Raw genomic sequence first — 12,660 nt, forward strand, 5'->3', positions numbered from 1 at the left:
GAAATAGGGGATTTTACAGTCATTTAAAAAATAATTATTTATGACTTCCTACTAAGTACAGTTATTCACTAAAAAAAAAGGGGGGAAAAATGCTGTGATAAAGGGTAGGTGATTGAAGGCAAAGCATTCAAGTGATAGGAAATCTTCAGTTACCAAAAAGCACATTTAAAGCAAGAATATTAGATATTCCCTTTCTAAAATTATTTCAAAAACAAAGAATAATTTTTTAAATAAATATTTCTAGCAAATTTTTTACAAAAAAAGAGAAAATTAAAAAACCCAGTATTTTTTATTCAACTACCCTTTTATGACTAAGATTTACTAAAACGTAAGTATTAATCTGATTAAACCCCATAAATCATATTTTTATACCATTACAGGGCATTTACATTAAAGAATGCTGCCATTCACTACTGGTTTGTACAGCAAATCAAAACCCATGTTAAAAAACTATAATTTGTAGCAATAACATTCAAGAAAAGATTATTAGTTCTACAAAGAATTACTGTGAAGTATTCTGGAAAACAGTAGGTCTTTTGAATTAACTTCACATTATCAAACACCTAGCTATTATTCCATTACAGTACTAACCCCTTTTTCTCCTAAAATTTCAAACTTACAGAGATCAAAACATCTCTCCTCCCACCTGCTTTCACATTATGCTGGAAACATTTATTTATCTACTTCCTTCTAAAGAACAATTTGGGAGAAGAAAAAAACGTTAACTTTACCTCTCAACATTTTCTGGTTGCATGATTTCAACAGATTTTGTATTCCAATTTAGAAGAGACAGTATTTAATAAATCTCTATTTAAATCCAAATGCAAACCATTATACAAACCAAAAAACACAGATCATTCAAAACATCTTGTCAAGTAAAAGAAACAAAAGCCAAAATTTTTAAAGTATACTTATAAATATTTAAATTTAATTTAAATAAATAAAAATGTAAAGTTATTTATACTATAGATAGTCTATGAACTTGAGGCACAAAGATAAGAAGGTGGAAAATACAATGTATGTGCTCCTCTGGTTAGGAAGCAAATGCTCATGACTAAAGGTGAAGTTAACAAACTAGACTGGCTACCTGTTGTTCTTAAAGTTGCTTTTAAAGTTTCCTTTTAAAAAATTGTTTTTCTAATAAAAGCTGGACTGACTGTTAAGTGTCACATTTATAATGAACTAAAATCTAAAACTTGAGTTCTTAAATTTAAAAAGTGGAAGAGGAAAGGTCAAAAAAAATCGTAATTTGGTTTGGGACTCAACTTACTACATTTTCAAGATGATATCAGGATGGTAGCAGTGACAGGAGAGACTCATGAGAGGTATAAGAAAATACAATTTGACACACAGAACAAAGTTATTCCTTGATTTAGTGTTGGTTGCCACCACAGAGAAGCCAATGATGAATAAGGAGGGCAACTCTTCATCTCAAAGCTGGTATTCCTATTGATCATAGAAAAATCATCATTACTTGCTTTACAAATCCCTACCATTATGATAAAATGATATAACCTTTATTCCTCAGGTTAGTACAGTAAAAATGTATGTAATATATGTATGTAAAATGTTAGTAAAATGTATGTAAAAATGTTAGTAATGTAAAAATGCTATTGTGCATATTACACAAACATTTGTTGGGTTTAATATAAGACAAGGAATAACAATAAAAATGTGTTTAATGTACAAAATATTGACTTTAAACCAACGGATAATTACAACTGGTTATTTAACTAAATGTTGTTATATATCCTGAAATGCACTGCCTCACCAAAATTTCATCATTAAACATTGCATAAAAACATTAGACACAATTATCCTTTAAAATAAATAGCAAAATGGAACAAATGGCAGTATCTAGAGTAATATGGTCTTTTGCCAAAGAACACTTCTTTGCTTCCCCCAAAAAGAACAAACAAAAAAACAAAAAGACTTCTCTATTTTAAGTAATATAAAAGAAAATAAGAAGAAATCATTCAAAGAAAGAAGCCAAACAGAAGTACATTTAGTGTTCTGTGGATAAAAAAACAAAATCCTCCAAAAAGGATTTTAAATATTAAAGGTCTGGATTCACAATTACACAATTAGGCAGAAATTTGCACAATAAAATGACAGAGAAATCATACTTATCATATGGTAACAGTTTTTGTCTCTCAAACTATAAAATAAACGATCAAAAGGGTAACCAAAAGGAAGAATAAAATGGAATTTTCCCATCTTTATAATGTAGCCACTAAATACCTTTGCTGTTTTAAATCCAAAACAAATTTTCAAAAATAAAACCTCCCAAACAGGGGAGAGTGTTCATATGTGTTAAACAAAACTGAGCTTTTAAATAAGCTATTAAAGTAACATTTTGAGTGATTTCTCAAAATTGCTACTGTCTTTAATAGAACAAAAGGTTGGATTAGACTAAAACAAATGTTAGAGGATGTTAGTATGTTTGTCCTGTGTGTTTCTAAAATTTGAACTTTAATTTTAAGATTTTTTAAATTTTTAAATTATTTTAGAGACTGGGAGCTTGAGCGGGGGAGGGGCAGAAGGAAAGGGAAAGAGAGAATCTCAAGCAGACTCCAAGCCAAGCTTGGAGCCTCATGACCCTGAGATCCTGACCAGAGCTGAAATCAAGAGTTGGATGCTTAACCAACTGAGCCACCCAGGCGCCCCTAATTGTAAGACAAATTAGTCAGAAGCAACAGTAAAATAATGAAGTAATTTTAAAATTGCACCAAAACTCTTAGCCTCCACAACCTCTTTCAACTTGGAAAGCATCTTCTTTTAATTTAATAAATGTTACTTGATATGTGGAGCTGTAAACATTCAAGAACTACACCAAGAATTTTTGTAATTTTCCTAAAAATATTAGCACTAATCACTTTCATTAAGTGAACTAAATAAATAATATTCTACATATTTCAACCATTTTACCCTTTGTTTCTTTTAGCAATATTTCACAGTTTTGAAGTTATGATGATGTCGTCTTCACATGTTTTAGAAGTACAACCATAATGAAGTTTTAACATTGAGATGATTTTCCATGTTATGGACATATGAACTAATAACTTTTTCTTGGGTAATATCTGACCAAACAAAGCCCAAATTTACACTCATTTTTCTTATCTAGGAAAAAACCAATGCAATGGACAAAAAAGTGGTTTATCTTTTCTAGAAGTAGATTATAATAAGACAACCACACACACTTATTTACAGTTTCAAATTAAATATTTTTGGTCTCTATCCATATAGTCTTTTCAATCTGGAACTCTCCAAAGATCCACAATTATAAAGGTAAAAAAGAACAAAGTGTTTTAAAACACATCCGAAGTGTCTAAAACAATTACCTGCTAATGTTCAAAACTAATAAAATGGTCTATTTTCTATTTGGTGAAATAAAGACACACAAATTTTAGAGAAATAATCCATTTTGTTAAACTATATTGCTGAAAATAAAGATATATTCTAGTTTGGGGTAATAGCTAAGTTAGAAAACAAGTAAAAATGCTACTTCAAGTTGTACAAAAAACTTTCTGAAATGACAAAAATTTTAATGAATTCTATAATCTGGGCAGGGCTTAATGTATGTACATTTTTTAAATAAATAAGCTACCATATTTGTAATGATAGTAACTGCAATATTTTATTAAAGATTGGATAAAGCAGTTGCTATAATAAAAAATTTTAGTTACTCGCCTTGTAGTACCAATCCTGAAATTTTTTACAGCAGTCTTCACTACAGAAATCTCTCACGACACCATCAAGTTCTTTAGTTGCTCCCTTCTTACACAGTTGAGAGCAATAGTTGCAAGTAACACATCTCAATCCTAAACGTCGTGCAAAATCCTGTTTATACAATAGTTTGCAGCCTGAAAAATACAAGGTTTTAATATTAAAGCAAAAAAAATATCGAAAACTATTCTTTGAGGTGAGAAAGCGCTTTTAAGTCAAACAGATCATTAGCTTTATGAAGTGTCTATAAGTTCACACATAAGTCCTCTTTTTCTGATCAAAACTGAATAATATAATCAACAACAACCTGTAAATACTGGAACAGAGCATGGAATATTTTATTAGATCTCATGTGCATTAGAGCAATAATGCTCTAAGACTTTCCAATCTAGTAACATCTCGTAACTATTTTGTTTGGGCTATTTAAATATAATCCTGCTGAAGTATCATAGAGTAACACACCGCAAATAGGCATTAGAGAAATCAAACAGTGTAGACTGTTGAGAAGCACTGAGTAAAACTTAAAGATGTTCTCAACTAAGCAGGCATTTTAGCCAAAATTTCTAGCCTTACTTTTCTCTGACACCCTACATGGACCTTCAGGGAAGTAAAACTGGTTTATTGACTTGTTCAGAGAAAATGTTCTGTTATTCTTTTAATAAAATATTTTTATCTACTATATGAATGTATTATTTTAAGTGATTTTACATATCAACCTTAATCTCTACAATATCTCTATATGAATTAAATAAGTTTCCATACTTTTTACTCATACTGTGCCACACAGGAATGACCTTGCACTCATATCTACTGAAATCCTACCCACTCATTACTAAGGAGTTCAAATTACACCTCCTCTGCAAATTCTACTGAACCTAGTTTTAAATAATCTTTCCTATCTGTGAACTCAAACTGCAACTGTTTTCTATTGGTTTATTTGGCAATTATTTAAGTACTGTCCTATGACTTCTTTTCTGTTATCATGAACTATATTTAAAAACCTTTTTAATATTTTACCTTCATTAAAGCTTTATCTTTCTAATTAGATTTTGATGGTAATACTAGGTATTACATGTTTTGTTATTTCGGCCAAGTTCCAGGAGAAAACTAGGTGCAGTTAGAGAAAGCACAAAATATATTACTAAACAGGAAAAAGACACATGTCCTTTTTAAGCTTTTATTGCCTAAAGATATAAGTCCCTCCAATTGAAAATTATACTCTTATATGTCAACTCTCTATTTGCTGCTACTTGTCTATTCATTTTAGTAAAATCCATATAATCTAAATAGTACAAGATCATGGATAGGTATGTCAGCCATCAACACCAATATATTCAGACTTATGAATCACTAAGATTCACACTAAATAAAAATTCAGGTGTGGAGTTAAATTAATTCAGAATCAATCTTTTCAATGAAACACACTATGTCACTTTTCATCACGGCTATGATCTTAACAGTAAACATGGTTACCTTTCTCATCAGGTGAAATGTACTCAACTAAACTTTTTTAAAAAGAGGAATGCCTTGTTTTATAAGCAGTACCCTCTTACATACAAAACCTCATATGTGAAATGTATAATGTATCAGACGAAGGCACTGATGGAATGGACTGATAGATCTTTTGAGTTTTCGGTCATGCAATACTGCTGGCATTTAGGATTTTCCAACCTTTTTCTTGCTCCTAACCAGCAGCAAAAATCCATATAAAAAGTGGATGGGGGCCGGGGGGAACTAACTGGAAAATGACAGATGAGGATAGCAGATAGAAAAGCTGGGAGAGTTCAGTGCCTGGGGCTAAAGAAAGAATAGAAACTGAAAGCCAGCTTAGAGCAAGAATGTGACAGTTGGGGAAAAGTGATAATAACAAGAGCCCCAAACCCATAGTTACAATCCTGGTTCCTATCTCTGGAGAATTAGAATGAGAACAGGCATTTATTTCTATAATCAGCTGCCTGGTACCAGAGCAGCAAAAGTGTAAATGAGAGGAGAAAAGAATTCTTGAATATACAGTAACAAGAGCCAGTGTTTGCCTGGCATCCCAAATTAAAAACCTAAAAGTATTTTCCCATTGTAGTAATGCCACATATGATTTTCTTTCTGGTATACTGAAAACCTTTGTAGGCTAGGCACAAAGCTGGGCAGCGAAATGAACCCAATGGAAAATAATTCTAATCCACTTGTAAAATCACCTTTCAGATCACAGTTTCTATGTTTAGAAATGACATATAATAATGCTTTTATTTTCAAAACTTCCTTTTAATGGGAAAAAAGGTTTTTAAATTTTTAGAGATAAAATACCTTGAGGCCCAGAGGTCTACAAATTAAAATAACAAAACAAGTCAGTAGAAAATCAAATTCAATTTTTTTTGTTCAGCTACACTAAAATTGTACAGCTACTCTGGATACATGTAGTTATATATTTAAAAAATTTGGGCAAAAAATTAACATTAAATATTAACAAAAATTATGAACACTGTATATACACTTGCCTTCACTACAGAAAGGTCTCTTAACGCCAGAGAAATTTACTGTTTCATGAAGAGTCTTCTCCTCTTGACAGTATTCGCAATATGTAACTATGCAATGCAACTTCTTATAGTCATCTGAACAAGTTTTGCTGCAGAATTGATGCACTTTGTTCTAAATGCACAATGGGAACCTTGGTAAGTATATGACAACCACCTCAAGAACAAGTTTAAGAAATAAACAAGTCACTTTTACAGAAACAAAGTTAAATCATTTACCCAGTTAAATGTGATTGATAATCCTTGGGGATACATTTCTTTTTTTTTTTTTCTCAGAAAACACTCCACAAAATTCAATACCATTAACTACCCCAAAATTACTCAGTGAAATTGTAAAAGTATCACTAGAACAAGATGGCAGTCTGGTGTTGCTAAGGGAACTGGAGAAATGGGAAGAAAGCAATGGAAGATACAACATGGGTAAACTACAAAAAGATGAGAAATATGACATTAACATCAGTTTCACTCAAAAAGAAATATTCTTTGATGAGTACAGTCAAGTAGACTCAATCACATTCCTACCGCCGCTTATAGTAACAGACCTATTATGCATATTCAATTTGGGGCCATGATACAGTGTGCTGCTAAACTTTAGACTGAGTTGGTTCCCTTGAATGGAGCTAGGTTAGCATTATTTAGTCATTTCTACTGGCCCCAAACCTACAATAGCCAGAGTTACTTTCCAGAAACCAGCCAAACACAAACAAGTTATAATTCCCAGGGCATATAATTTCCCCTCTGTTATTATGGAGGGCATAGACTAGGTCTAATCCATCTACCTAACAGGGGGCAAAGACAGCTGAAGACCAAGACAAGGAAGGTGAAAGAGTCTAGGAACCAACTCAAGTAATAAGGCAATCAGTGGAAAGTTGCCCCATTGTGGACATATAACTTATAAGAGGAAAAACAGCAACAAAGAAAATACAACTGCCAACAGTGGAATGAGAAGAAAGAGGCCCTTGAATTCTCAATCGCCTGAGTGACAGGCTCAACTCTCAGTTTGATAGACAGTGTTTCTTAACTCCTTCCAAAACTTAACCTCCATGTAAATAAAAGCAACACCAAGACTACAAAAGCCAGGTAGCATTTACATGGAGATGGTAGAAAGGACCTCAATTTCATCTAGTATTATAAAAATTCAATCTAGGCAGGATCTTTATTCCCTATGTAACTCTGTGCTTACTTATGGATTTCATTCCTCATCCCCTACTATTCCTTTATTCTTACTAGACTTTCAACATTTTTCCTGCTATGATTTAAAGAGGGTGTTAGTCACTAAAAATCATCACTGGGTGCCAACAGTAGCCTCCAAGAATAATTGGTTTAAATGCTCAATAATTTTCTAAGGACTAAAGTGTTAAAATAATGAAATTTCAGATTTCCAAAGTACTTGAGTAATCATTAGTCAGATTCTAGTTATCACCTTTCTCCTAGGACTCAGCTACTGACTTACCAATAGCCACTAAAAATTGTAGTTCAAAAGCAATCTACTGTTAGTACTATGTCTTGTACACCATTTTATTACATATTCCATGCCCTCAAAAAAGATGGAAAGAAAGAATGGCCAAAGATGAACACTGATCAAGAAAGCAATTTTCAGCCAGGTCCACCTGTAAATCCATCCGTCCATGCATTCATCCATCACTGCTCCCTTATTTAAACAAAAAATAATGATCAGGTGTTGCTAATGGCAAAAATATATGGCAAAGTAAATTAATAAAGTGGTGAAGGCAAGAGTGATGAGAAAGGGAAAATAAAATACATTTATATTAGGATTCTTTTATTAAAACAATTATAAAATGTTAAATGACAACATGGTAAATGACTAACAGATTCTAATCTGTGCAGGTAGCAGGCAATACAAAATATTATAGTTCAGACGATATTTAATAAGGATGGTAGTAAAATGGAAAAATACAGTACAAACAGATGCTCCAAGTATGTAGCTAAACAAAGTAACGTCCTGTACACTATTACAAATATAATGTATAAAGGATATGACTTAATAAACAGATCCTTTGTTGATGCTCTTCCCACAAAAGGAAGTAAATAATTCAATCATCACAAAATCTGAAGAACTAATCCTTGTCCACTAAGAAAGCAGTCATCAAATGGAAACACCATTATTATTTTACTAGACTCTTATTTAAGCAAGACAATATATATAATAAAATAGGACTTGCCTCCCATTCCAGGATTTCTGGCTTTGAACAAAAGGAATTTTTACAATAGTTGCATTTCAACTGTATATCACTTGGAGCTACAAACTGACCATTTGAAGATGACTGCATACTTAGAGCCTAAAACAAAGAACAAAACATACTTTTAGAATTATTTGTAACTACTGTTAAATTTTGACTATGTCCAGAAAATAGTATGTTTCTTGCTTAAATATTTCCTCACATAAAATTGTATTTCTGAATTTTGTATTTAAAAATTACTTACTAGTACACTAAGTTTTATGAAACTGAAATTCATTTTTGATTCAGGATTACTACCACTTATTTTAAAATTACATGAAAAAGGAAAAATCATACAGCTCAAAAATTATTTTTTACCTTTAAAAAAACCTGAGCAAATAATAGTTAAGGTTAACCGGGTTCTGAACTAGTATTTAAACATTTAAAAAAAAAAAAAAAACCTGGCTCCTAGTTCTCTCCAATAGGCATTTTAAGTAGTAATTTGTCCCACATGCAATATTGCTATCATTTTAATTCCATCAGTGAAAACAGCCCATAATACTTTTTAAAACTGATCATTTCTTTTACAAAGTTAGGGGAAAAAAGATTTACAGACTGGAATTGATACCAATAATTTTAGTTTTATTACATTTTAAAAAGTTAAAACAATTTACAGAATAAGAAAAGATATAAGCAGGGCCCCTGGGTGGCTCAGTCGTTAAGCATCTGCCTTCGGCTCAGGTCATGATCCCAAGGTCCTGGGATCAAGCCCCGGGAAGCCCACCTGTCCCTCTCCCACTCCCCCTGCTTGTGTTCCTTCTCTTGCTATGTCTCTCTCTGTCAAATAAATAAATAAAATCTTCAAAAAAAAAAAAAAGGAAAGATATAAGCATACACGGGCTTAAAAAGTTTTGTTCTAGGGGCACCTGGGTGGCTCAGTCAGTTGAGCATCCAACTCTTGGTTTCCACTCAGGTCACGATCTCAGGGTTGTGGGATCCAGCCTCGCATAAGACTCTGCCGTTAGCAGGGAGTCTGCTTGAGATTCTCTTTCCCTATCCCTCTGCCCCTCCTCCCTCCCACTCAGGCATGCCCACACACATCCATGCTGGGGTGTGGGGGGTTTCTGGGGGGGGGATGGTGCTTGGGGGGGTGTCTGTGGGTGGTGCGCTCTCTCTCTAAAATAAATCTATCTTTTAAAAAAAAAGTTTTGTTCTAATTTGTAACCTGAGTGGTGAGTATGCTGATATTTATCATTCTCTAATATATATTACACATTACATATAATCTTTTGAATGTGTAAAAGTTAAAAAATTTTTCAGGGGTGCAGTGGAGAGAGGAAAGAATCTTTATACAAAAAACCTTATCATTTTTTAAAACTTCTGCATACATTGTACAACACAATTAAAATTTGTTAAAAAAGAAAACATGCAGATTTAAGATAGTCACTATTAGGTGAATACATTTTTTAAATAAAAACCAACTGTGCCCTGATGTTTCAAAAAAAAACTGTGTAAGTCCATTAAGGTTAACTATTCTTTCAAAATAAATGAATACTATCCTATTACCTTATTATGAAATGGAAACATCATCTAATGAAAACATAAAATTCAAAATCTATGGTGTGTTTTAAGATAAAGGGAAAAAATGCTGCTTTTCTATTCTTTGTATCACTTTTATGCAGAGTTACAGTGATGAGGCTGCCAACACTTATCTGGATACATTCCCCAGAAATAACAGTCTACATTAAGTGTTTCTTTAAAATATACAATGTACAGGGGCGCCTGGGTGGCTCAGTTGGTTAAGCGACTGCCTTCGGCTCAGGTCATGATCCTGGAGTCCCTGGATCGAGTCCCTGGATCGAGTCCCTGGATCGAGTCCCTGGATCGAGTCCCTGGATCGAGTCCCGCATCGGGCTCCCTGCTCGGCAGGGAGTTTGCTTCTCCCTCTGACCCTCCCCCCTCTCAAGTGCTCTCTCTCATTCTCTCTCAAATAAATAAATAAAATCTTTAAAAAAATAAAATAAAAAATAAAAAAAATAAAATATACAATGTACATATACAAATTGTCTCTTCAAATCATGGGTAATACAAGTTTCAGTTAAATAAAAAAAGTAGTTAAAACATTTTCTGTTAGCATTTACAGTTTACCAACATCAAAAATAAAGTTGAAATCTGAGAAGCAGCATGCCAAAGACACTAACTACTGTTCTTTCATCTAATTAATCCTTACTCCTTAACTTCTAGTTTAAGAAAAGCCAACAAGTCGGAAGCAGTATTTACCACTCTAAGGATGTATCAATGGCCATGATCCCAACTTCCAAAATAAAAGTTTAGTCTTGAAAATGGTTTATTACCTAAATTCAGTCAAGGATGTATTAATAAAAACAACATTCACCTGGCTGAATTAAAAACTACCTCAATTTAAATGCTAATAATGGTTGTAACTACTCTAACATATTTAATGGACTACATTTTCAATTTAAATAACACAGAACTGGGCGCATGGGTGGCTCAGTCGTTAAGCGTCTGCCTTCAGCTTAGGTCATGATCCCAGGGTCCTGGGATCGAGCCCTACATCGGGCTCCCTGCTTGGCGGGAGGCCTGCTTCTCCCTCTCCCACTCCCCCTGCTCATGTTCCCTCTCTTGCTGTCTCTCTGTGTGTCAAATAAATAAATAAAATCTTTTAAAAATATATATAAATAAATAAATAACAGTACGCAGTGTCTGCAGCACTGTAGAACTGTTGGAAGATTATCATGAAGCACTGCTTTATGCACTGGTCTGAACCTTTGAGTACCTTGAAAATTTTCACCTACAGCAAAGTAAACCTACCTACTCACACCACTTAACTAATGCTAAATTCCCTTTTCAACTATTCCTTCCAAGTAGTCAATGAATTTAAGTTTGAGCACTTGCAGTAATACTACCTTCTAAGCTTATCCATAATCCAACTTTAAAGAACTATGCCAGAAAGTTCTTTACGTTTACGAAAATGAAAAGGGTCTCCCTAAAGTGATCTTATATTAAATTAGGGTCTACTGTACCAAGTCCCATCCCCGTTTTACATGGCGTATTTCTAATATATGAAGAAAACATTTATGCTCGTCACTTCCAGGCTAAATATACCTATGTCCTTCATCCATTTATCATAAAACAGAATTCCCCTTAAAAGTCACATATTACTGGGCGCCTGAGTGGCTCAGTCGTTAAGCGTCTGCCTTCGGCTCAGGTCATGATCCCAGGGTCCTGGGATCGAGTCCCACATCGGGCTCCCTGCTCGGCAGGAAGCCTGCTTCTTGCTCTCCCACTCCCCCTGTTTGTGTTCCTGCTCTCGCTATCTCTCTCTCTGTCAAATAAATAAATAAAATCTTAAAAAAAAAAAAAAAAGTCACATATTACTAAAACCATTGACTAAGAATATAGTACTCATCAGGCACTGAGCTCAATTATACTAAAATTTATTTTCCTTCAAGTCTCTACCATAAACAATTAAAAAGTCAATTAGATTATCCACGCTAAGTAGTGAGCTGCTGCAGCTATGTCTACTACTATGACCCTATAATCTCCACCCTGCAGTTTGACCCTCAACAAACTACATACAAGTTAGCACATTTAATAAAGATAAAGCATATTACACTGTTTTATCTTCTACGTGTATTTTATTGGGAGTGAGAGTTATCCAAAATAAATAACAAACCTGAAATTTAGCCACACAATTGGAATTGCAAAAGTTATACAGTTTCCCATCTGGCATTGTGGCTTGATATTGAGGTAAAGAGTTTCGCTTACAAAAATGGCAAATAATTCCCAAACCTAGAAGAGAAAAGATACATATCTGATTTCTTTATAAAATGATAAAAAGTCTAGACAAAATTTTAATTGACCTCTGGGAAATTTTTTTTAACGGAAGCTTCTATAAGCTATTCTTTTATTAATTTCCAAGATAATTTGCATCTTAAAAAATATCATTATAGAGACTCTAACATCATGTCTCTAAAATATACATGGATACCTGAAACAATCTCAATTTTAGATCTTTGGAAGGAAAAACAATTTCAACTAAGAATGCAGACATGGACAGAACTTCACCAATAACTTAAAATTAAAGAAATTCAAAGAAATATGGAATGGTCAAAACCACTAAAAAAGGTCTGCAGTAAGAAAGTTTAATGTGATAAATAAAAATTGCTTATACAGTTAAATACAAGTATAAAAACAAAGTTAGG

General features: G+C 33.2%; 1 protein-coding gene across 3 annotated transcripts in view; it reads right to left on the reverse strand.

Moving 5' to 3' along the window:
- ZMYM2 (zinc finger MYM-type containing 2) overlaps positions 1–12,660 on the reverse strand; it is a 93,681-nt gene that overhangs the window by 38,613 nt on the left and 42,408 nt on the right. For all 3 annotated transcript variants that reach the window (XM_045869138.3, XM_045869137.3, XM_045869139.3), the window contains 4 exons: positions 12,132–12,247; positions 8,438–8,554; positions 6,219–6,369; positions 3,691–3,863 (listed from right to left, as the gene is read on the reverse strand). In XM_045869138.3, coding sequence (XP_045725094.1) covers positions 3,691–3,863; positions 6,219–6,369; positions 8,438–8,554; positions 12,132–12,247 — 557 coding nt within the window. The remainder of the gene's footprint in view (positions 1–3,690; positions 3,864–6,218; positions 6,370–8,437; positions 8,555–12,131; positions 12,248–12,660) is intronic.

Source organism: Mirounga angustirostris, unplaced genomic scaffold (genome assembly GCF_029215605.1).
Source record: "Mirounga angustirostris isolate CCGP_5_RB_7025 unplaced genomic scaffold, mMirAng1.0.hap1 SCAF_3, whole genome shotgun sequence".
Lineage (NCBI taxonomy): Eukaryota > Metazoa > Chordata > Mammalia > Carnivora > Phocidae > Mirounga > Mirounga angustirostris.